A 24,913-nucleotide genomic window follows, 5' to 3' on the forward strand; every position below is an offset into this window, starting at 1 on the left:
ACACACACGCATACACGCGGGTGTATGTATATACATAAAAGCATAACAACCAGAGAACAAGCAGCGAAACACTGGCGATTACCGAAATCGGAGTCGCGGCAATACTGGAAAAGCAACAGGGATCAATGGAGGAAGATTGAAGACCGAGAAAGAGAAATAAAAGGGGAGAGAAGAGAGTGATGCGTGAGAGAGACGAGAGGAGTGAGAGAAAGATGTGCGAGAAAGTTGAAGAGAGGAGAGGGAGTAAACTGTGTGTGTTTTATTCGAGAGAAATGGGATTAAACAGAGTCAAGACACGTATCCAGCCAATTGCTAATAGATTAACATGTGTCCACGAGAATAAATATTAACCGTTTAAGGCCCGATTTGTTCTGAAACTCGCAATTACGAACCGAGTCGCATTTAAAATAAATTCAGAAATTTATCAGAATAGTCTTAAAATTTTAAAAATATCCTGAAGTTTATAAAGACATAAACTTTGAAATTTTAATATAATTTTTGAAGCGCAATTTATACCCGCTTTTTAACAATTAACGAAATAATGCGCGGGTGAAATTAATCCCAAAAATTTCCGAAATAATTTTAAAATTTCCGGAATAATACGAACTCAAATATATATGAGTTTCATAATTTTTGAAGAATTCTGGAATTAAATACGGATTTTACAAATAAAAGCAATCAAAAAATCATTTAAAGATAAATAATTAATAAAATATTGATTTCTCAATTTTATAAAATCTTAAAAATAATTATTGTAATTATAAAACCATAAAAATGATTTTAGAGATAATTCAAATATTTATGCAAATAAATCTGTATTAAATCCACTTTTAAAAGTGAAACAAAAACAATATAGTTCAATAATTACTTACGCGGAGAGCCCTGAACACCACAAATCACCAATAGATAATAATAAAACAACGCATAGCTAACAGAACCTATACACATAATTCATTTATTAACAAAAATAATTACATGTCGTATTTCAGATATTACATCTAGGGGCCATGGTAGATGATCGGATTATATCATTGTCTCAATTGTGATGTCCTCCACAAAGATGATTAAGATATGAAAAAACGTTCTTGTAGTTAATCCCTTGAACTTTTATTTGTTGCATTGTCACGATATTTGAGTATAATGTATGCAGCTATGAATATGGAAGAAGTTATAGCGGGAGGTGGTAACAGTAGCAATGGTGAACTAGATTAGATGCAAGTATCGTCAAGGAAGGAGTTAAATGGTATTGTTGGCTTCCATCTTGTGGGCACGAAAGGACTAGGTTCAGAGCAACCAATTTTAGCTCTTCTGGAGTTGGACTATCATGAATTTGTAGTATTCTGGTTAATAATATAGACTAATGTCTTAGAACAAGTGCAGTACTAAAATACAAAATAGTTATAATTATTGCTATAATTTGACATCAAAAAGCATTTTTTTGGTGCTAAAACAAAACTTTAACTCTAATGTTAGATGTATTTTGAAACCAAATATTTCCTTATTTGCCTAAATTTTGTCACTTTGCCCTAAGTTTCATTTAAAGTATAACAACATACATCTCATTTGTAGTAGTATGATGATATGACTAGATACATAAATGCATGTTTTAAATTTAGAACATCCTTTGAAACCAAATATGCATATATGCATATTTGCATCCAGGTATAGAACTCCTTTTGAGTGCATCCAGGTATACAACTTTTTGGAGTTGAAATTTTTTAAATTTAAATTTAAATTATAGAAATGACATCATTTATCCCTTAAAAATGTGGTAGAATAGATTGTAAGACTATTCATGTTGTGGCAGTGGGAGGTGTTGGTATTACAGTGTGTATTATTTTGTTTGAATTTGCGGATACTTTGAGAAAAAGCTTAAACCTTGATTTCAGATTAAATAATTTGTTAAAATGGGCATAAGATTAGTTTATAAAACAAAATTAAATAATTTTATTTAATAAATTATTTAGCTGAAAGGTAATAATTTATTCATGTTTGAAAACATAAATCTTTTTCTTTTTTTAGAAATATAATAAAAATATATGTTTCAAAAGTACAATATATAATTCTTTTGATCACTACAATAAGTTGAACAAAATGTTCTACAAAAATTTTCATTTTAAAAAAAATAGCATAAATACTAACACGTAATTGAATTATAGAAGTTATTTCAAGACTATAAAATATTCATTATTATATTACCCGTATTATTATTTTAGTAAAAATCTTTGTGCTAAACAAAAAAACGGATTTTTTCCAAAAATACCCAATTTGTAAAAAGTATTTTAAAAACTAAAAAAAAAATCTCAAAAATATCCGGGTTGCAAAAAGTGTTTTAAAAATACGTTACAACCTTTTATGTAACACTAAATTCAACATTTGAAAGCTTATATACAATTTCGAGCAATCTATTATTCAATATCACGTATAATTATAAATAAGTTTGAAAATAAGAATATTTTTGATAAAGTTTCAAAAATAGTCAAAACTATTTATTGTTTTCATATTTTTTAGGGCCGAGCAAAATCAATTCGTAACCGAAAAATTGAACCGAACCGCCTTAACTGGTCTGATCCTGATTTTTCACAAATTTAGTCTATTCTTTCCGAACTAAATATACCGAAATAAAATTTGATTCAATCTATTTTTTACAAAAAAAAACTAGTCTGAATCGAATATACCAAATCTAAATAATATATTTTATATTATATACAATTTCTCTATATTTTAATTTTATATTCGCTTCGATCAGACTCAGACGTGATCCCGTCTATAATATATGTGCGTATTTGGGTATTCACGTTCTCCCCATTTTTGACGTAAAAGTCCGTTATATATTTGGGCTGCTGTTTGGCAAAAAAATTAAATGCTCATGTTCTGCTCAATAAACGTAATAAGCAGAACATTAGATTTCCTAGCATTCACCTTTTCATATTTCATGTCCCAGTTGTATCATGTGTGTATCAGTGTATGTATCGTAACTGTGCAAATTAAAATCCATTTAATTACGAGTAATTTGTAATAATTTGATGCCTAGTGAGAAATACATATCCGAGATTAAAATATTAAATTAATATTTACAGAGAATTTAAACTATTAATTCATGTAATACAGTGACCGAAATTAGAATATTAATTTCAATTATTAAATAAATTATATATTAAACTTTTTAATATTAGTATTTGTAGAGAATTGAACATGCCGAAAGTGTATAATAAATAAAACTCATGCGATATACTAAATATTTTTAATATCATATGTTTTTTTTAAAATTTAATTTGATAAAGTTTTTATGATGTAAAATTTGTTTATTTAAAATTTTTAAATGATGCTTACTTATCTTTTGATTTTAATTATGTTTTAACCCATTTTAATTATACAATTTTATTTTAACCCGAGACCATTTATAACCATAAAAAAAATCAATTTAGTTTTATTTTTTAACCCGGAAAAGTAGTATAATTTATTTTTTTCGAAATGAATAGTGTAAATTATATAGTTTTATACTAAGTCGTTATCCTTATTTTTAAATTTTCTCTTTTTTATTTATATTCATGTATTAAAATTATTAAATCTCAAATTTCAAAAAAATATAATTTTTAAGTTATAATTTACCTAACACATTATCAACTTATTAGTAAAATTATCCAAACAGCTAAATAACTTATAAGTTACGATGTTCATATTACTTATATGATAATTTTCAAACTTTAAGTTATAAGCTACAACTAGCTTAACAATCCGTGCAAGTCACAAGTCATTTTTTAGAATTTACTTATGCATCATACAATTATAATGTTTTAGCTGTTTTTTTATTTGCAAATATTTTACAATATTTAACGTATATCAAATACAAGTTGATTGTTTATGAATGTGTATTATTTTCATACAAAACATTACCAAATTACACAACATTTCAAATATAACTCATTAAGCAACATATATATATATATTCTTGTTTGTGTTGTATAATTTGTATTTAATGAAAGAATATAAATAGGGTAGTCAGTTTACGTTTAAAACGAAGCGATTAGACTTAATCTATAGAATATCACTTGTATGTTTACAAAGAAAAAACTAAAAATAAACATATATGTCGTATACACAGTTGACCAAAAAATTTAAATTTTATTTAAATAAACTATATGTAGTGGGCTATATTATTACCGAGTTCACTACTAACTTATAATTAACTTACTTAATTTAAAAAGATAAAAAATGCAGAACTGAAGTTATAATGACTTGCAATCATAATATACAATAATATAAAATTTACGATACTGTTAATATAAAAGTTGATTTTAATGAAAAATGTTAGTTTTTAAAATTCGACATATGTATGTATGGAAAAATGTTAATTTTTTATTTACACTATTGTTAACAAAGTAAGATTAAGTTATATGTGTGTGTGTCAAAATGTAATAAATAGATTGCAATAATATATATATATGGTATTCACATTATTATTGACAAACAATTCATATATATTCTTTACGCAACAGAGTATCAATCATGGTTATAACTTAAAAATAAATTATAAATTGTAAAGACTTATTATTAATATTCATGATTTTTTTTCAAGAATTTGAAGGAAAAATTGTAATCATATCGTTATTTAAACCATTTTTAAGTTTCTTTCATTACGATACTATTCTCCTAAAATTAAATATTTTTCAATTCGATAAAGTTTTATAAATATCAGTTGAACTGGTTAATTTCTTCAAATCATTGAAAAATATATTTTTTTTCTTTAAATAGCATAAAATGCATTTAATCAAATGTTACAATATATTATATATATAACTTTTATTTGAATAATTCAAAATTTTAAAATTATTCAAAATATTTGTACAATATTATCTTGATCAATGAATATTACTTATCTAAAAGAATTCTTTTTAAAAGTTAGTTTTTTTAAAATGAAAAATAAAAAATAAATCGATTTAATATATCATTATAGTTTTAACAAATCTCATTAGATCTCATATCAAATTTTGAATATTTTTAAAATCGGGACAAGTCTTAAAAACAATAATGTGCTACCGGTGAATTTAGTAATTTTAATACAAATAATCAATTGACTTGATCCTATAAAGACCTCAAACTCATTAATTTATATTAACATAAGATATTAAAAAAATTCACATTATTGATAAGATATTCTCGCCGAGCTTGTAATTTAAATCATTATAATTCGAACTTATCTAAATATGTAATACCAATAAAGATTATTTATATATAAGCGATTTTATTTTCAATATTTTATTTAAAAATTATATATGTACATTTTAATTACTTTTTATAATAAAAAATATGTTAAAAATATATGGGATATATTTTCAAACTAAAAAATGATTAATAAATAAGATAATAATCCATTTATGTACTATGCCTAACTTTATATGTGGAATTCAATTTTTTAAAATTAACAGTACAAATATTCAAGTAATTATCTTTTTTTTTTCTAGAATTCAAGTAACTATCTTAAAAGCTACAAAAATATTCACTTAGCACACTTACATATTATTATGATGTGTGTGATAAAAAACACATGTGGTAGGAGGTTGTATAGGTGAATGAAATATCTCAAGTTAGGCACGGGTTATTTTCTAGAGTTTTTTTATGCATGCAATTATAATGTTTTTAGTTGTATTCTTATTTGTAAATGTTGTATAATGTCTAACGTATTTATTTCTGTATCATTTTCGTACAAAACATTACTAAATTACACAAAGTTTCCAATATAGATCATTAAGAAATATATATATATATATTCTTGTTTATGTTGTATAATTGTATTTAATGAATAAATATAAACAAGGTAGTCAGTGTACGTTTAAAAATGAAACAAATAAACTTAATATGTAGAATGTCGTTGGTATGTTTACAAAGAAAAAGTTAAAATTAACATATATGTTGAATATAGAGTTGACCACAAATTTTGAATTTTATTTAAATAAACTATATAACTGATCTATATTATTACTGAGTTTTCTACTAACTTACAATTAACTTATTCAATTTAAAAAAATAAAAAATGAAAAACTTAATTGAGAATTACTTGCAATCATAATATAAAATTTACATTACTGTTAAAATAAGAGTTGATTTTAATGAAAAATGTTAGTTTTTGAAATTTAACGTATGTATGTTTGGAAAAATTTTAGTTTTTTTACACGACTCTTAACAAAATAGGATTAAGTTATATATGTCTATGTTAGCATTTGAATCATCGTATATTACATTTCTTAGGAAATTACAATGGTTTCAATTATTTATATGCTAAATATCTGATTTATGTACATGTATAATCATTATTAATATCTAATGAGGCAATTGATTACTTAAATAACATGTATTTATAATTATTCAAAAATTAAAATTATGTAATAAATAAATTGCAATAATTTATATATGGTATTCACATTATCACTTACAAACAATCCAAATGTCTTTTACGCGACCGGTATCAATCATGTAACATAAAAATAAATTATATATTGTAAGACTTATTATTGATGTTCATGATTTGTTTCAAGAATTTGAAGGAAAAATTGTAATTATGTTTTTTCATTACAACTCTAATATTTCTTCAAATAATAATTTGATAATATTGTATACTATTCTCCTAAAATTAAATATTTTTTAATTCGATAAAGTTTTATAAATATTAGTTGAACTGGTTAATTCCTTCAAATTATTGAACAATATATATATTTTTTAAATAGAATAAAATGTATTGAATCAAATGCTACAATATAGTTTAGATATAAATTTTATTTGAATAATTCAAAATATTAAAATAATTCAAAATATTTGTACAATATTATCCTGATCAATAAATATTGTTTATCTAAAAGAATTCTTTTTAAAATGCTAATTTTTTTAAGTGAAAAATGAAAAATAAATTGATTTAATTTATCATCGTAGTTTTAACAAATCTCGTGAGATCTTATATCAAATTTCAAATATTTTTAAAATTGGGATAAGTCCCAAAACACATCAATTTATATTAATATAAGATATCAAAAAAATTCACATTATTGGTAAGATATTCCCATCGAACTTGTAATTTAAATTTACTAAACGTAGAATGTGACAATATTTTTCGGCTAGTCATGTAGTCAAATTTCGAGTATTTTTTGAACAATGGGCCAAATTCTGATTTCAAATTCAAAATAAACTAAAATTCATTGACTCATTATAATTCGAACTTATCTAAATATTTAATGCCAATCTGGATTATTAATATATAGGCGATTTTATTTTCAATATTTTCTTTAAAAGTTATATATGTACATTTTAATTATTTTTTATAATAAAAAATATGTTAAAAATATATAAGATATATTTTCATGCTAAAAAATAATAATAAATAAGATAATAATCTATTTATGTACTATGCCTAACTTTATATCTGGAATTCAGTTCTTTAAAATTAATTGTATAAATATTCAAGTAACTATCATTTTTTTTTGCGGAATTCAAGTAGCTATCTTTAAAGTTAAATAAAATATTACTTTAGCACACTTACATATTATGTGTATGATAAAAAGCTCTTGTGACAATATGGTGTAGTGGTACGAGGTTGTATAAAAGAATGAAGTAACTCGAGTTCGATTCCCACTAAACACAATTTTTATATAAATATTAAAAACAGAGATAGTTTAGTCTTTTCAATGATACTTTTTAATCTCAAAATATTATCTCCTTGTTGTGCTATTATATATAGAAGAGATTTTTAATTTTATAAGAAACCCCAAACAAGCCTTATATGACAATGCTATTTTCGGTCCAAGAAGAAATAAATGCTCAGGCCTATTGTTTCAACAATATTGATCGGTAAGAAAAATAAAAACCGAGATGCATTTTTTCGGTTGATACGTGCTTAGAGCAACTCCAAGAGTCACCCTATACATCATTTTTAACTAAAATTTGAGGAAATTACAACAAAAATCAACTCTAACAACCTCTGTGTCCCTCCTAAAGTGGTGGGAACTCTAAATCTGTCCTCAATTGTGAAGAGCATCTTTTGCCTCCTCTTTCACTTTTATATTAGCATATATTGGAATGATGTAAAGTCTATAGCAATATTTGATACTATTGTAATCATTGTTAAAAGAAAATTGATTAAATAACATAAAGAGATGATCAATGAGGAGGCTTGTAGGAACGATACTATAAATTTGAACATTAAATAGCTAATTTCTTGCTCCCGAATTATAAAGAGGAAGGGAGTGTAAAAGAAGTCCAACAGCTTCCTTATATGAGCTCTTAAATTCAATTATAAGTATTTTGACAAAAAAATGGTGCTCCAACAGTGTCTTAATACTTCCTTGAATCGCTAAGCCCCTGTTTGGTTGGAAGAAAATAGAGGGGAGGGTTTCTACAATAAAAAATGTGTTTGGTTCATAATTTTAGAGAGGAGGGGAGGGAAATGAAGGGGCCTAAAATCCCTTATGGGTCTTATTTTGTTTCATTCCAATTTGGGGTTTTTTGGAGGGGAGAAATTTTATTGACAAAAATAACCTTACACCTTCTTAACACTTACATATATTCTAAAGGACTTATATGTAATTTTAATTATAAACTCCTCCCTTCCCCTCCTGTACCAAACATAAAAATGAGTTAATTCTCCTCCCCTCCCTTCCTTCAACCAAATAGAATTAATATTATATCTTTTCCCTCCCCTCCCCTCTATTAAAATTCCTCCCCTTCCCTCCCCTTCGTTGAACCAAACACAGCGTAAGACATGACCTTCCTTTTTTATCTTTAAGGAACTTCTAGTACTCCCTTATAATATTTTTAGCAATAAAAAAAATCATCTCCCTTTCTTCTTTTTACTTTTCTCTCTCTTTCTTCCACATATATTTTCAAATTTATTAATATAATATTAATAAGGAATGAAGATAAGGATCATTGTTGGAGTTTAATTTCAAAATTTTGTCTTAAATAACTAAAAGCTAATATTTTATAATATTTATAAGGAACCCACTAGAACACTATTGGACTTGCTGTAAGGTAAGTAAATTAGTTTTAATTTCATTCGTAGTTGTGTTCCTGAATTTTAAAAAGGAACGGAAATAACTGATAATAAATGTAAATTTAGTATAATTTTATCCCAAAATTTTTACTCCAAAATTGAAATGAAAGAATTTTACCTTATAATCACTTAATTTATTCTTTATAAAAACTCCGTAAATAATTTTTATAAGAAGAATGGTAAATGACTCTTGGAGTTGTCTTACGTAGTCATGAATCTGGGGGTTTTAGAGCAAGAAAGAACTAATTGGGCCTATACACACACCTAGACATACACACCTCGATCTCTGTAATCTCCCAAAATGAATCGCGCATCTTACAATCTCGCCTCTCTCGCTCTCTCCCGTTCTATTCTCTCCGGCGGCCACTCCGCCGCCGTGCTCCGTCCACGTCTCCTCCTCACTGCCAGGCTCTTCTCCTCTGCCGCCGCGCCGTCGATGTCGCCGGTGTCGTCGAAGTGGTACACGCCTTCAATTGCAGTCGCCGGAGGTACTGTCGCCTGTGCCGGAGTTGCTACGTTTTTAGGAGAGCAAGTTTATGCGAAAGAGATGCCGATGTCGCCGGGAAAGATGCCCAAGGAGGTCGTGTTGTATCAGGATGAGGCTTGTCCGTTTTGTAACAAAGTTAAAGGTATAAGCAATACTGTATTGCACTGTGTGTGTGTGTAATTATTGGAATTTGTGTGAGTTCAGTTTTCGATAAGTTTATGATTAGGAATCGATTTTAGTATTGAATAACAAATTTCGGTAACACAGGCGTTGAAGTTGATGCAGAATACTTATTTGGGCTTCTTTGAATTAGATATTGTTATGAGTACATTTCATGGATTTTAGTGTTTAAATTATGAGTACATTTCATGGATTTTAGTGTTTAAATGTTCCGTTAAATTGTGTTATACAGTCAGTTAAATCAAACTGATATGCTATTGAATACATTGAGGTTAAATTGTTATTAATTCAGCTGTGATGTTTAATTTGAGGGACATACATGTAAACTTGAAATTCAAATGTTAAGTAAAATTTATATTAGATGATTAGTTCTATGCGTGGAATTTACTAGCCTAATTGTTTTCGGGTTTGTTTATTTGATTTAAATGTTTCGTGTGGAAATGTTACTTGTTATGATAAATAAGCTAGAATAATATTGAGCATTTTTGCTTTAAAGGATCATATTGATGTGATTTGATTTTTATGTAGTATTGCAACACTTGACTATAGTGCATATGCATATTATTTGTGTAAGCATAATATTCTTAAGAATCATGCCTATATAGTTAGTTTGGTTTTGTTAGGATTATACATGTTATTTGACGTTTCTTGCATTATATTTAGTCCAATTGTAAGAAGGTATACGACAAGAACTCAGAGTTCTTTTGATTCTCAGCTTTCATGGATTACTGTGACGTTCCGTACAAAATTGTGGAGGTGAATCCACTTATCAAAAAGGAAATCAAATGGTCTGATAATAAGGAGGTGCTAATTTCAATGGTGGATGGTCAACAGATGAATGATTCATCAGGTTCTTAGCAGTACTACTGGAAGTTGAAATAATAATTTAAGTAATAGTCTAGTAACTGAGATATTTTTCTTTTGCAGTGATTATTGATAAGTTGGACAGCATGATTAATTCTGAGAGATCTGCTAAAGAAGTCCCATATAATGATGAAGAGAAACAGTGGAGAAGGTATCAGTGGTTGTTTTCTAAGCAAATGTACTTTTCTTAAATTAAATCTGTTTCTGTTTGCATATATTTTATTATTTTTATCTGAGCCTATACTGTGAATTGCAGTATATCCACCTTTAAGATCTATAAATGCACAGCTCAGGCAAGGCTGGGGCCTGCATATAAAAATAGAGTAATTAACTTGTATGCACAGCTCTTTTCTTAAACTAAAGCAGTTATTTTATATGTTTGCTTATACCTTATGATTTTATTTAGCCTCTATCGTAAACTGCCGTATATTTACTTTTAAGATTTATAAATGCTTTGTTTAGCACAGCCTGCAAGGCACATGCTTGTATATAAAATAATGTAAAACGTCGATGTGTCTTTAAACCTTTTTTTAAATACTCCGTGTTTGGTATAAACACACACACGCATGCATGTTATATTATATCCAGGACTTTATTATTAACAACTTTATATTTGTATGCTATAGATAATTTTATATATATATATATATCCAATTATTTAAATATCATGTTTTTTCAACCAAAATAAGTTTTGTATGTTGTTTAAAGATCTTATTATTAACACTCGAATCCTTTTTTAAACCTATTAATTTACCCGTCCCATATTTCGTATGACTGACGACGGAAAATCTTTAGTTCGGATTTAATAACATGGTATCGTAAATATTATTTCTTATTTCATGCTTGTCACTTAAGATGACATGACTATGAATATATAAAACTGTCAAAAAGGATATGTATCATTATTACCCGTTAGGGCCTTGAGTTTTTTGTATCTTAATATCCTTGTTCCCCATGATCAATGTAGTGAGATAGTAAGTAAGGCTGCCCAAATGATTTATTAAGCTTTGGCTGGCTTTATTATGGTTATAATGTGCTAGTTAAACAATAATTACCGAGTGCTCTGTGAATGGCTTTATTGATGTTCTTGTAAGCTAAAAAAGTGGAAAACACATATTTTAGATGGTGTCCTGCCTTTTGGCTACAAAGTTCACACAGGATGTGTTAATCATATCCTGCTTCCCAGCAATGTAATTAGAATTTAGAAGACTTAGATAGTAGGCAAGATAAATTCCGAGGTCATATGCTCAAAGTAGCAAATCAGATGGCTCATGTGTATATATATATATATATATGAGTTAAGTTCTATGGAGTCCTTGTCTTTTGTAGATTATTGGAGTCCACATACGTTCTGTAATTAAAATACTACATAAAATGTTGTAGAACATATTATTTTGCGAATCATCTTGCATTAACATCACTATTTTAATGAAAATATTGCAACATACATACAATTTACTAGTAAGAAATTGCAAAACATATTATTCTACGGAATATGCTTAGTGTGCGGAACATACATGTTCACATTGCAGAACATACATGTTCTACTTATAAAATATACGTGATTTGCAATATTTTCATTTAAATAATTTAAATATTGATGTTAATGCAAGATTTTATATGTTCTGCAACATTTTACGTAATATTTTAATTACAAAACGTAGGTGGACTCTAATACTCCACAAAAACAGATGACTACATAGAACTTTCTTCTATATATGTGTGTGTATGTTATTCAAGTTTAACATATCAGCGAGTAATGGAAGAATATCTCCCAACAGACACGTATAGCTCCCATCATCACAACTACATTGTTGCCGTCGTCCTATATAGAACTTACAAGCTTAAGTGCATATGCCCACAACCTTGTGTCCCAACTTTACAAATTAAAGCTTAATTATCTCGTGTAAAAAGAGCATATGCTGGTTCATTTAGAAAGAGATTTCCCTTCTCTTGAACATGAAATCACGATGAAAACAGAATTGGACATATAAAATATGAGAATATCGCACAATTAGGGTAAAATCAGTTGTTATTGGGTTTTTTTTGGTGGGTTGAGTCCCCCGCGTCAGAGCCGTGTCCCCTTCCGTTTTTGTGTTGACACGCCACATGCCATGTCGGACACGTACTCAGCTGTGTCGCACAATTTGGAACACAAATTTGGAAGATTATAGTTATAGGCATAAGAATGATTAAATTATAATGTAGAGGAGACAGATCGAGAGTGATTAGAGTATGATGTGAAAAGGAGATCAACTGACTTAGTTTAGAGATAAAAGAATGTGTCGTGTTTTTACCAAAATTTGTGGGTTAAAAGCTAAGTCTAATACGATTTAGTGTTTAAGTAATTAAAGCAAGAAATTAAAAATAATAAGGATAAACATAATCGACACAAGTAAATGGTGACGCGGAAAACCCCCGTGAAAGGGTAAAAACCGCGGGTGGGACGATACCCAACCGAAATAATTTCAATATAACAATGTCAAGATGATTACAAGCTATTACTTGAAGATACAATACAAGAATTATGGAAAATATGCTCTCGACGCCAAGTTCTTGTGTATAGCTATAGAGATTGAGTATTAGTGATGTTGTAACTTATGTAGGTGATGTAGACTTGGTATAATTGTATAAAATATATGAATTATGCTGGATAATATATGAAGTACCGTGGCTAGATGAGAAAATGAAGAGAGTAATGGTATAAGATGAAGTTGTAGAATGTAGTCTAAGTAGAAGTGTGTAGTGAAATTGTAGATAATGAATTCATTGTGTTTTATCTCCTCTCCACCGCTTATGTACGTTTTTGATTGTTCTCCCATGTTCTTCACTCATTCCTATAGTTTAGGGATGAGAAATAACCCCCTCCTAGCTTTTAGGAACGTTTCAAGACTAATTCTTCATGCAGTCCGTTCCCGTCGAGTACCTTCACGTCATGTTTCAACTAAGGCGTCGATCATCAACTTTGTGTATAGATTAAATATATGATGTGGAGAATGATTAATTAGTTTGTAATTTGATGATATATTACTCCCCTAACTTCTATAAGCACATGCCTTAATTGTAGGAAACTAGGAGTTATATTCTCCATGATCCTATCTTTTAGAGATAGGATGGTTATCACATCCTATTTTTTAGGACGGTTTATGACCAAGTCTTGAAGCATGTCTTTGAACTCCACTTCCATCATGTCGACTCAAGTTCACGTCGAGTCTTCACGTCCACTTCCTTTGTGTCAGCAGCAACATTTCAAGTCAATAATGCAGTCGTCATGTTTAGAAATCTTCATGTCATAACGGGTGAAAATATGGCCACAACATGTCGTATTTGTGACACCTTTAATATAGTTTAAGTTAAGAATCAAATGGGACACATGGAGTATTTTATAGGCTAACAATAAAGGTGTTCCCCGAGAACTGGGGCCTCAAGCATGTGGTTCACGGCCTGGAGGCCAGGCCTTTATATGTACAATCATTGTTCATATAATTCTGGTTACTTGTATTTATTGGAATCTATTTTATGTTGTACGTATTTTGTGTATAAAATCAGTGCCGGGTTTTTAGTGGCATGCAATAGGACTTGTATAATTTTGTATGAGTTTTCTTAACCATGCCTTGATAGAGAACTATTTTAATTTATACATTATTCAAATGGTAATGCCTAACTGGTAGTTAGTTTGATAGGCAAGTATAATTGGATCTGATGTGTGAATCTGTTAATAAAAACTTCCAAGAGAAAACATCAAAAGACGCAACTACGCAAGAGAAAATATCGCAATTCAAATGTATTAAAACCGAAATCAGAGTTAATAAGAAATTCAATAAGTAAAGAAGAAGAAACATCATATATATATTGTTGAGCAATTTTGAAGCTTTATGTACAACTCAACAATCCTAGTTTGGATAATTCAACATAGAACGAGGACTTGCAAATAATTTATTTTTCACTTGAATCAGTAAAGGTTGAAGATTAGATATATACACGTACTGTCCTGAGAATTGCAGTGAAAAAGTCGTCAACAAAAATCCGGGTGAAGTTCATTAATATGTTCAACGCTTTGATACATTTAGATTGCAATGTTTTCTCTCGTGTTGCTGCGTCTTTTTATGTTCTTGGAAGTTTTTATTTGTTTTGGATTCGTGACTCTTTTATAGGATGTTTTAAATGTATGAATATCAATATTTTATCACATGAAGTACGGAGTTTAGTAAATTAGAGTATAGTGTCGATCAATTTTATTACATTAATTTGTTACCCATTAATTTGGATTATGGGTGAATGTTTAATATATATAAATATATATGACCTTTAAGACTTAAACTATACATGTATTCTGTTTCATTCAGTTCTGGACCGGATTTTTTCAGGTCTTGTACCGGACCAAACCGAAGACCGAATTTTTTTAGTTTTAAGGACCGAGGACCGTACCAGTTATATTCTGTTCGGTCCAGGTCTTGGACCAATAGACCATGTCCGGGTTACCGGAGTTGTGTGCAACCCTAGTTACAAGTAATCTACTAAAATCTCTAACCAAATTAAACTTTGTTTTAAAAAAAACTTTATAATATTAGTAAATTAAATATATTTTGACATAAGTACAGTTAAATCGTTGAAAATAAATTTTAAAACTCGTTTGACAAAAATAAAGTTCAGAACTTTCTATGTTCAATTTTTAAGAATTAAACATCCTTTGATGAACTCAAGCTTCATACCTCTCCTTTATACTCATGCCACAACGTGTGTCGTGTTTGTTGATATGTCTTAAAGAGGTTTATTTTTCTATTATCTGACTATCTTTAATATGTTTGTGTGTTTTTAATCTCAAAAGTGTTTCCAGTCAGCATAATTGGAGCTGCTGTGGGGGTGTCATGTTTCTCCGTCGAGTTGCACCTGCATTGGCTCTTTCAAAGAGGTTGTTTTGCACTACTACTATTAGAAGTAGCAACATCGAAAGTGCTATTGATGAGCTTAATAAGGTTTAAATTGCCCCCCCCCCTCCCCCTCCCCCCTCCCCACACATTGTTCCTATATTTGACTGTGAATGTTTATTACCACTGGAGTCAAACTTGCTACTATTTTGTCTATGTTTCCCTATGTTGCAGTATTTGTTTCGCATGTGCTTGCTTCCAGTATTAGATTCACAGTTTTAAAGTTTAAAGTTTTGCTATTACCCCAACATTGTAAATCAGCTTGTTGTTAGTATAACAAGATAACTGTAACATCTTAATTTAGATTTTCAGTTGGATAGTCCTATATGATTGCTGACGTAGGTTGGTTGAAAGTGTCAAGAGGTGAAGCCAAAAATGCTGGCAGATATTCATATATCTTGATTACCATGTAATTATTCTTGATTAGTGCTTGAGTTAATTTACTATAAAGTATAAACCAAATAGTAGGCCTCGCTGAAAATTGGTTCTGTTCTCTTTATGAATCACCCAATTTTTCGAATTTTAACATGAATAAAATTAGCAAGTGAATATTTGAAATGTATGCTAAAGTTGTCTTACCAAATTGTTACATAAATTTATTATATAGAAAAAGAGAGTGCATCCGCCACAGAGTTAAAAAGGATCCTTATAATTAAATGCCTTGCTATTCACATTTTCTAACAAGTCTTAAAAGGTACTTAGTTATATTACTATCTTGATTTTGCAGGAAATGGAATTTGTGTTTGGTGAAGCTCCTCCAACAAGTCTAGCAGGTACTGGTAGCAATCAATCCATAGCTCAAGATTCACCGACATTACCCTTGGATACAATGGCTAGTGAATCTCGCTTGACCCACATTGGCAGCAAGGGTGAAGCACAAATGGTGGATGTCTCCCCCAAAGATATTAGCAAGAGAGTTGCTATTGCTAGCTGCAAAGTCATTCTTGGGAAGAAGGTGTTTGATTTAGTTTCCGCCAATCAGATGGCAAAAGGTGACGTTCTTAGTGTCGCAAAAATTGCTGGAATAAGTGGAGCGAAGCAAACAAGCAACCTCATCCCCCTATGCCATAACATCTCTTTGAGTCATGTTTGTGTGGATCTAACATTGAACCCTAGTGACTTCAGTGTCGAAATAGAAGGAGAGGCTGCTTCGACCGGAAAGACAGGAGTTGAAATGGAAGCATTGACAGCAGTATCTGTAGCAGGGCTAACAGTTTATGATATGTGTAAGGCTGCTTCTAAAGATATAGAAATAACAGATGTAAGACTTGAACACAAGATGGGGGGTAAAAGCGGAACATGGTCCAGGGAGAGATGAGTGTAATTTTGGTCGAGTCTGTTGTATTATACTCCTATGTCATGTGATACGGATCAGTAGTAGTAGTGTGTATCGTGTTTGAGTTTAATCTTGACTTGACAGTTGGAAAAGTTATTATGAGTAGTGTTATTTCAATTGTGTACTTGACTTTGTATTATTTTCAAGGGTAACATCTAAAACTGTTAGCTGCTAGCTAAAACATGGTTAGCTAAAATTTTATTGAACATGTAACCATTTTTACTTAAATGGCATTAGCTATAATGATTAGCTATATTCATAATATTACTCATTTTATTAATTTTAAATATATAACTAAAAACTTTAATTATTTCTTTTTTTGATAAGGAGTTTAATTAATTATGTTATATATTAGGGGGAATAAAATAATATATTTGATAAAAAGACAGTATTATAAAAATCGGGAATCGGGGAAGATCGGTCGAGTTATTGATTTAGGATTAATTGAAAATCGGGGATTAATCGGGGTAAAAATCGGATGTATTATAATATTAAATTATATTTAATATATTATTATGATTATATTAGTTATTTATTAACAAATATATATTTATTATATCATAATTTCTATAATTATTCATATTTAAATTAATATAGTATTTTAATTTTAATAAATAATTATACATAGTGCAATAAAGAAAAAATCATAAAAATAAATCGGATTTCAAAGATCGAATCGGTCGGATACTTTGTAGGGGATTAATCGGGGATTTTTTTAAAAATCGGGATTTTTTGAACACTATTAAAAGATATTTATTATACTATTATAATATTTTTATATTTATATCAATATTTTAAAGTAAACATTATAAAATAAAAATGAGTAATTATTATGAACATTACTTACATATAAAATAAAATATATGACTAAAACATATATTAATATATTAGAATTTTTATAAATTTAGTTGACAATTAAATAACTTTATCACACTTAATATTACATAACATTTTTTTTATAAATAAAAATACAAGCAGTACATCTATACATATAATAATTATGAAGGTATATACATCATATTCATATTATAATATTATATATTTAAATCTTAAACATGTTATAAAAAAATACAAATAATAAAACTGAGAATATAAATTTAGGGCTAGATTAGGGTTAATATAGACCGGAGATGACGTGGATTATTATAGATGATGGGTGAACAATCAACAAATGTGGCGTGCGTGTTTTTCGTTATCTAAATCTATACCTAACAGTGTTCCATTTTTTACATATTAGGTATAATAAGGTGACACGTAGATATTATACCTAACAGGTGGATAGCGTTGGCGATGCTCTTAGTAGCTACAGCTTGAACCTTTTATAAGTAGTTGTGAGCTGAACTATTATTTTATTGAGCTGTTTGGGATTGTAAACAACCTATATATACGCTTCTTATGAAGTTAGACTTTGATTATATATATAACTTCTTCTCCGAATATTGATAATATATCAATTTGGGGATATCTTGGGGTAGAGATTGTCCTGCGGTTCAATCTCCCGAGGTTTATAATCAATGTTCTTGTTGTGTTTATCATTATCTTGTTACTATAATCTTATTCCTGTCATTGTGCTGCGTCAAATTGGCATCAGAGCTAAAAATTCTAGTTTTTCGCATTGTTAAAGTCCATCCTAGTGTTACTATCCATCCGCTGTTATATTCACCTTGTTCATCAGCCGTTATATTCACCCTGATTCCTATCCAAAACCTGATTTCAGTGCCTAAATACCATTCCTCTTTACTGAAAATCATGCACATACCACCCTTGTATCACCACCATGGCACCATCAGATTCCACCACCTCAATTTGCTGCCCAGAAACCTACAAAGATGCGCCTTTCTTATTTTTATAAACCCTTTAAGGGTTTATAATATATATGTTTTGAATATATGATATTCATGAGAGTTGTATAATCATATGATGATTATATAATATGTATATATACGGATATATAAATATTTTGTGTTCTTATTATAAGAATCATATATGGTACGATTCTGAATCGAATGCAGCGGATTTGCTGAAATCTGTGTCTAGTGTCCAATTTTGGCGAACGAATACACTATTTCATATGGAATCGAGCGTCTGAACGTAACGGATAGCTAAAGCTATTATCGAATGATCTGTAAGGCGTTTGACGTCGTTTAGACCCTGTAATCTGCGATTTAATGTTATCAGATTTAATTTCGAATTATCTAATATTTGCTATATTTGGTTTTTATGATTAGATCATGATGGGTATGATAAGTTAAGATCATATTATGTGTTTTAACATGTTCTTATGTGTTAATTGAGCATGGTGGATGGTTATGGTTTATGACCTTAGGTTAATGGTTTTGGTTTTTTAAATACGGCTTGCATGTCGTTTGATCTTGTAATTATTAAATCTCGAATGTAACTCGAGTTCTTATTGTAAGTATATTAGATTAGTTTTTATTTTTCATTCGCGTAATGTACATGAAGACATGAAGATTTGAAGATCAAGGAAGGGTAATCTCACATGGAGGCCATCCAAGGAATCAATACAAGAAAGAAGACATGTAATAGTTAGCCTGTATTTATTTTTCACCTTAGATTGACCTAGATCTTTGTCATTAGCTTGATGAAGATCACATAGGATAAAGCCATAACCAAACACGTTTATTTATTGCACTTTACATATATATGAGCATATGATGAATGTATGTGTAGAGTAGTTTATAAAGATGCATGCTTAATTAGATTAAGGATGTATGTATTAGATACAACACTCATGCCATGCTTTCTAAACAAGATAAAATCTGTAATGACTCAAGATTTTAAAATGAACAAACGATTATGAGATTCTCGTGTTTATGAAACACGGAATAAAATACAAATTTTCTTCATTTCTGACATGGGGCGATTTTGTCAAAAGCGAGTTCTTTGAACTTGTAAGGTTGTGGGTTTTAAGCGAGACCGTTGTGACTCCCTCACTACCTGGAAATCAAATCATTGACGAATATTGATTTGAAGTATTTTATTCAAGGAAAAATTGAGAATCTCTTTATGATGGGATCATGATCGTTTTAAAATTAACAAAACCCTAAAGTTAATATTAAGTTGATCAGATGCCTTCCAATGAGACCAATGCATTAACCCCTAGATCGACCAGGAGTGGGTTCGCCAAAGCGAAGTACTCCTATATATCGTGGGAGATGTGTTGAAGTATATTGATACTTTTTGACTATTGGGTTAGACTTAACTAAGTTATCACAATAGGATTGTGAACTTAGAGGCATAGAGTTTGGCGAGATTTATTAGATAAATATGAACAAATGTTGTTCCACCAAGCTATCCAAGAGTTATATAGCTGATATAATTGATAAATGTTGTCTACCTAAATAATCATGTTTTAGGAGAAAAGCCAAAGCTGACCTAACGCATGGTGAAATATGGATCTTGGCTCACTAGAAAGGATATAGAAGATATTTTTTCCGAATTAATAGTTAGGGCTATTGATTTGATAAAAATAGTGGGAGATATATATTGTGAATATATATATATAAATAATCACTTGAACATAATTTAATGATCATCTGTAGACTAAGTCATTTTATGCACTTTAATATTGTAGATATCAAATGACAAATAACACAAATAACTTCTCTATGTAATAGTCTTTGAGAAGGACAAGCTGACATGAAATAATTTCCTCGATTAACATGGGAACTTGAGGATTGTCCTCGGGTTCAAGGATGTCACTCAAACCCCTCCCTTATTTCTTCTAGCTGAGAATGAAACATGTGCAGAACAAAATGCTTACCAGAAGTAAATTAATTATGCAACTGATGTTTCATGTCTCATGCTTGTAATTATGAGTGCTGAGCTTTAGAAGCAACAAGAGCATAATGATGCTTAAGATATGATTGAGCACCTTCAAAAGATGTTTGAAGGATAGGCTCGTCAGAAAGATTTGATAATAATAAGGCACCATACTTTTGCATTAATGGGAGAATCATATCCGGTTGGACCACATGTTCTAAAGGTGATAGGCATATGTACCTTGATATTTTGGGTTTCAAGAATGGTCTAGAGACTCAGCTTGATTTGATCAAACGATCTTTGAACAACTTATATTCTCAGTTTGTTAAGAACAAAAGGAATGAGATAGACAGAACACTCACTGAGTTGTTAAGCATGTTTAGAGCTGCTGAAAATAACACGGTATAGGCATGAATTACGTCCATATTGATGATGTACACATGGAATGCAAATGGGAAAGGAAAGTGGACAGACAAGGTGAAGATTTGATCTTATTCGGTGCCAAATCAAAGTCCAATCCCAAAGGGCTTTTGAAGCCTAATAGTGGTGTTGCTAAAGGAGATGATTGTAATTTTATGGAAATAACTGGATGAATGGAAGTTAAATTGTCGAGCTTATTTGGAAGATCTAAAGAAGAAGACTAGTAATGGTCAAGCTTCAGGTATAAGGTTAGAATTGGAGCAAAAGTTGTTGATCTAGTTGAAGGAACTCCATACCTAATGTTGCCCATAAGGCGAGATTGAGAACTTGATAAATTTCTATTACATGTCTGCCTTTAGCGGATACATTAAGTCAATTTCTTGTCAGGACAAGAAAGGTTTTCATTTTAATTAAATAAACAATAGTTGTTTATTCTATTTCAATGATAAGACTTATAATATTGCACAATTAGTTACCAATTTATATGTTCTAAGTTGACTCAAATCAAACATTACCTCTAGCATTGTCGTTAAGCCATATTAATGAGAAACGCATTTCTGAGTTACATATAGATGAATACTTTGATAAGTTTGATTTTGAATCATACGGAAGATGCGAACTTTGTCTCATTGGTAAAATGACTAAAGCTTCTTTTACCTGATCAGGTGAAAGGGCCACCGAACGATTATGACTTATAAATAATGATGTATGTGGTCGAATACGTATGATGGCAAAGGGGGGCTTATACTTTTCCATAACATTTACTGATGATTTCAGTAGATATGGATATGTGGTTCTTATGAAGAACAAATCCGATACTTTTGAAATGTTCATAGAATATAAGGCCAGAGTAGAAAAGAAAACAAGGTAAAAGTATAAAATTTTTATGATCAAATCATGGAGGAGAATACTTAAACCTCAATTTCAAGAGTTTCTTGAAGGAGTGTGATAGTGTATCATAACTTACTCCTTCTGGAACACCTCAATGGAATAGAGATTCTGAGAGGAGAAATCGTACCTTGTTGGACATAGTGCGATCGATGATGAGTCAAGCGGATCTTCCATTCAGTTTCTAGGGTTATGCTCTAGAAACGACTGCATATACACTTAACCAAGTTCCGACTAAAGCGGTTCAAAATACTCCGTATGAGATATAGAGTGATAAATGTCAAAGCATGTCATTTATGAAAATTTGGGGACGTGAAGCGTTTGTAAAACGTTTAGCCTCTGACAAGCTTGGACCAAAATTAGATTGATGCTATTTTTTGGGATACCCAAGTGAGACTAGGGTATAGTTTTATAATCCTTCCGAGAATAAAGTGTTTGTTGCTCGGGCCGCTGTATTTCTTGAGGGAGAACTACTTTCTAAGAAAATCAGTGGGGAGATAATACATCTCGATGAAGATCGAGAACCACATGATAACATTGAACCAGAGTTGGAATAAGATTAGGATGTACATCAAAATGTTAAAAGTAATCATGTCCAAGAAACACAGGTTATTCGTAGATCTAGTAGGATTCACCATGAGCCCGGGAGAAATTATGAATTTCTTTTGACTCAAGATGGTGATGTGATATTTACGGATAATGATAAGCCTCTCACCTACCAAGATGTTATGAACAGTTCAGACTCCAAGAGATGGCTAGAGGCCATGAAATCCGAGATGGAATCCATGTATCAAAATAAAGTACTGACTTTAGTTGACCTACTCGTAGGGGTAAAACCTATAGGGTGCAAGTGGGTTTTCAAGAAGAAAACTGACATGGATGGTAAAGTACAGACTTATAAGACGCGACTAGTGGAAAAAAAGTTTCAAACAAATTCATGGTATAGATTATGATGAGACTTTTTCATCAGTTACTATGGTCAAGTCCATCAGGATTTTGTTAGCAATAATTGCTTACTTTGACTATGAGATTTGGCAAATGGATGTCAAAACTGCTTTCTTATATGGGAGCCTTGAACATGATGTATATATGATACAACCTGAGGGTTTTATCGATCCAAAGTTTGCTAAGATAGTTTGTAAGTTGCTTCTATCTATTTATAGATTGAAGCAAGCCTCAAGGAGAATGAATATTCATTTTGATGAAACGGTCAAAGAGTTTGGCTTTATTCAAAATGAAGATGAACCATCTGTTTGCAAGAAGGTTAGTGGGAGCCATGTGACATTCCTAATATTATATTTAGATGACATATAACAAATAAGAAATGTTATACCTTCTTTACAGGCTGTTAAGACTTGGTTGAGAAATATTTTCTCGGTGAAAGACTTAGGCGATGCTACCTGATATATTAGGGATCAAGATCTATAGAGATAGATTGCAAAGATTAATCAACCTAGTCGAAATACATACATTGATAAAATATTGCATCATTTTAGGATGCATGAGATAAAGAAAGGATATATTTCGTTGTCTCATGGGATAGTGATCTCGAAAGATAATTGCCCCTACATCATTAGATGATAAGGGCCGTCTTAGAAAAGCTCCATATGCTTCGGCAATTGGATCTATAATGTATGCAATGATATGTACTTGTCTTGATATTTCGTATGCTTTGAGCATGACGAACATATACCAGTCTAATTTAGGTGAGGGTCACTGGATAGTTGTCAAGAATATTCTTAAGTACTTAAAGAGGATTAAAGATTTATTTTTGGTGTAAGGAGAAGATAGAAAACTAGTTTTAAAGTATTACACTGATACAAGTTTCTTAACCTCATTTATGGATAGACAAGGATAATTATGTGTCTATGCATGCTTTGTGTTTTGTCTACATTTAAATTAATGTTAGCTTGAATAGTTCACAGCAAGAACATTGATGATTCTATGGAAGCCGAATATATTGATATTTTTTTAAAACAGCCATGGAGACTGTTTAGGCATGTCCTTAGGCAATAACGCCTTATTAATGAGATTAATAATTAAGGAGATATGAATGTAAAGAGCATAGTAATGATAGTGTTGCGGACCCACTGACTAAGACTTTGTCGTAGCAGAAGCACGATGGTCATACTAGTTCCATGAGTATTAGATACATGGGTGATTGACTCTAGTGCAAGTGGGAGATTTTTAGTATTTGTGCCCTAGAGACAACACTATGATGTTTTAGTTTAAGACATTATGATTATTAATATTTATGTTCTATCGATTATTCTCTTTATAATTTATTAATTCTTAATTTACTGCGATATAAATGTTAGATTAATAAATGTCCTTGGAATATGATATGCAATTCTATATCTCTAAGTACGTGACTTAGAAATGAGATTATGAGAATAGTATCAATATTCCTAAAGGTCCCTAGTCGAGTATTATTATTAAGGGACAATAATAATGCATTAAGACTAGTGTGTTTGTTGAATGATGATCACATCTCATTGATCATAGGTATAGTGATACTAAAGTAAAAAACACAGGCAGATGTATATGTACATGGTGCTGGACAGGCCCAATATGAGATTCTACATGTCTGTTGTGTCATAAGTAATTCTCACAGTGATAATGATGTAATGGTCCTTAGACCTGAAGTCATTATATTTCTATACAAGAATTAATATACACTGATTCCATTAAAAGTTATCCTTGACCGGGTAATGATAAAAGTGGACATTGGGTATATTATGAATCGTATGAGAAATATGAATGATCTAGATGGGATTTAACCTTCCTATTTTAGGAGTGATATAATTGGCCTCTTGTGTGAGCTAGACTATGAAATGCGTGGCCACGCTCAAATGTTGATTTGATATGATAGTCTACTCATTGATCAAGGAAACTTGAATTAAACTATAATGAGGATGACACATTACATGCCTCTAGTTTAATCTATAATATTTGGTTAAAGGGATTATTTTACATTGTACATTATT

At 30.1% G+C, this 24,913-nt stretch overlaps 1 protein-coding gene across 2 annotated transcripts; it reads left to right on the top strand.

Annotated features, from left to right (window-relative positions):
• The first annotated feature begins 9,220 nt into the window (after window positions 1–9,220).
• On the top strand, window positions 9,221–16,974 carry LOC141671687 (cyclic pyranopterin monophosphate synthase, mitochondrial). Of its 2 annotated transcripts, none has more exons than XM_074477991.1 (5): window positions 9,221–9,669; window positions 10,423–10,557; window positions 10,635–10,722; window positions 15,400–15,547; window positions 16,227–16,974. In XM_074477991.1, exons 1-5 carry the CDS (start codon window positions 9,342–9,344, stop codon window positions 16,815–16,817), a joined length of 1,290 nt encoding a protein of 429 aa, XP_074334092.1. In that variant the 5' UTR covers window positions 9,221–9,341; the 3' UTR covers window positions 16,818–16,974. The 2 variants fall into 2 exon arrangements, with proteins under 2 accessions (XP_074334092.1, XP_074334093.1); XM_074477992.1 differs by having other exon boundaries at window positions 15,409–15,547.
• Window positions 16,975–24,913: the final 7,939 nt, after the last annotated feature.

This window comes from Apium graveolens, chromosome 7 (assembly GCF_009905375.1).
Source record: "Apium graveolens cultivar Ventura chromosome 7, ASM990537v1, whole genome shotgun sequence".
NCBI classification, from domain to species: domain Eukaryota; kingdom Viridiplantae; phylum Streptophyta; class Magnoliopsida; order Apiales; family Apiaceae; genus Apium; species Apium graveolens.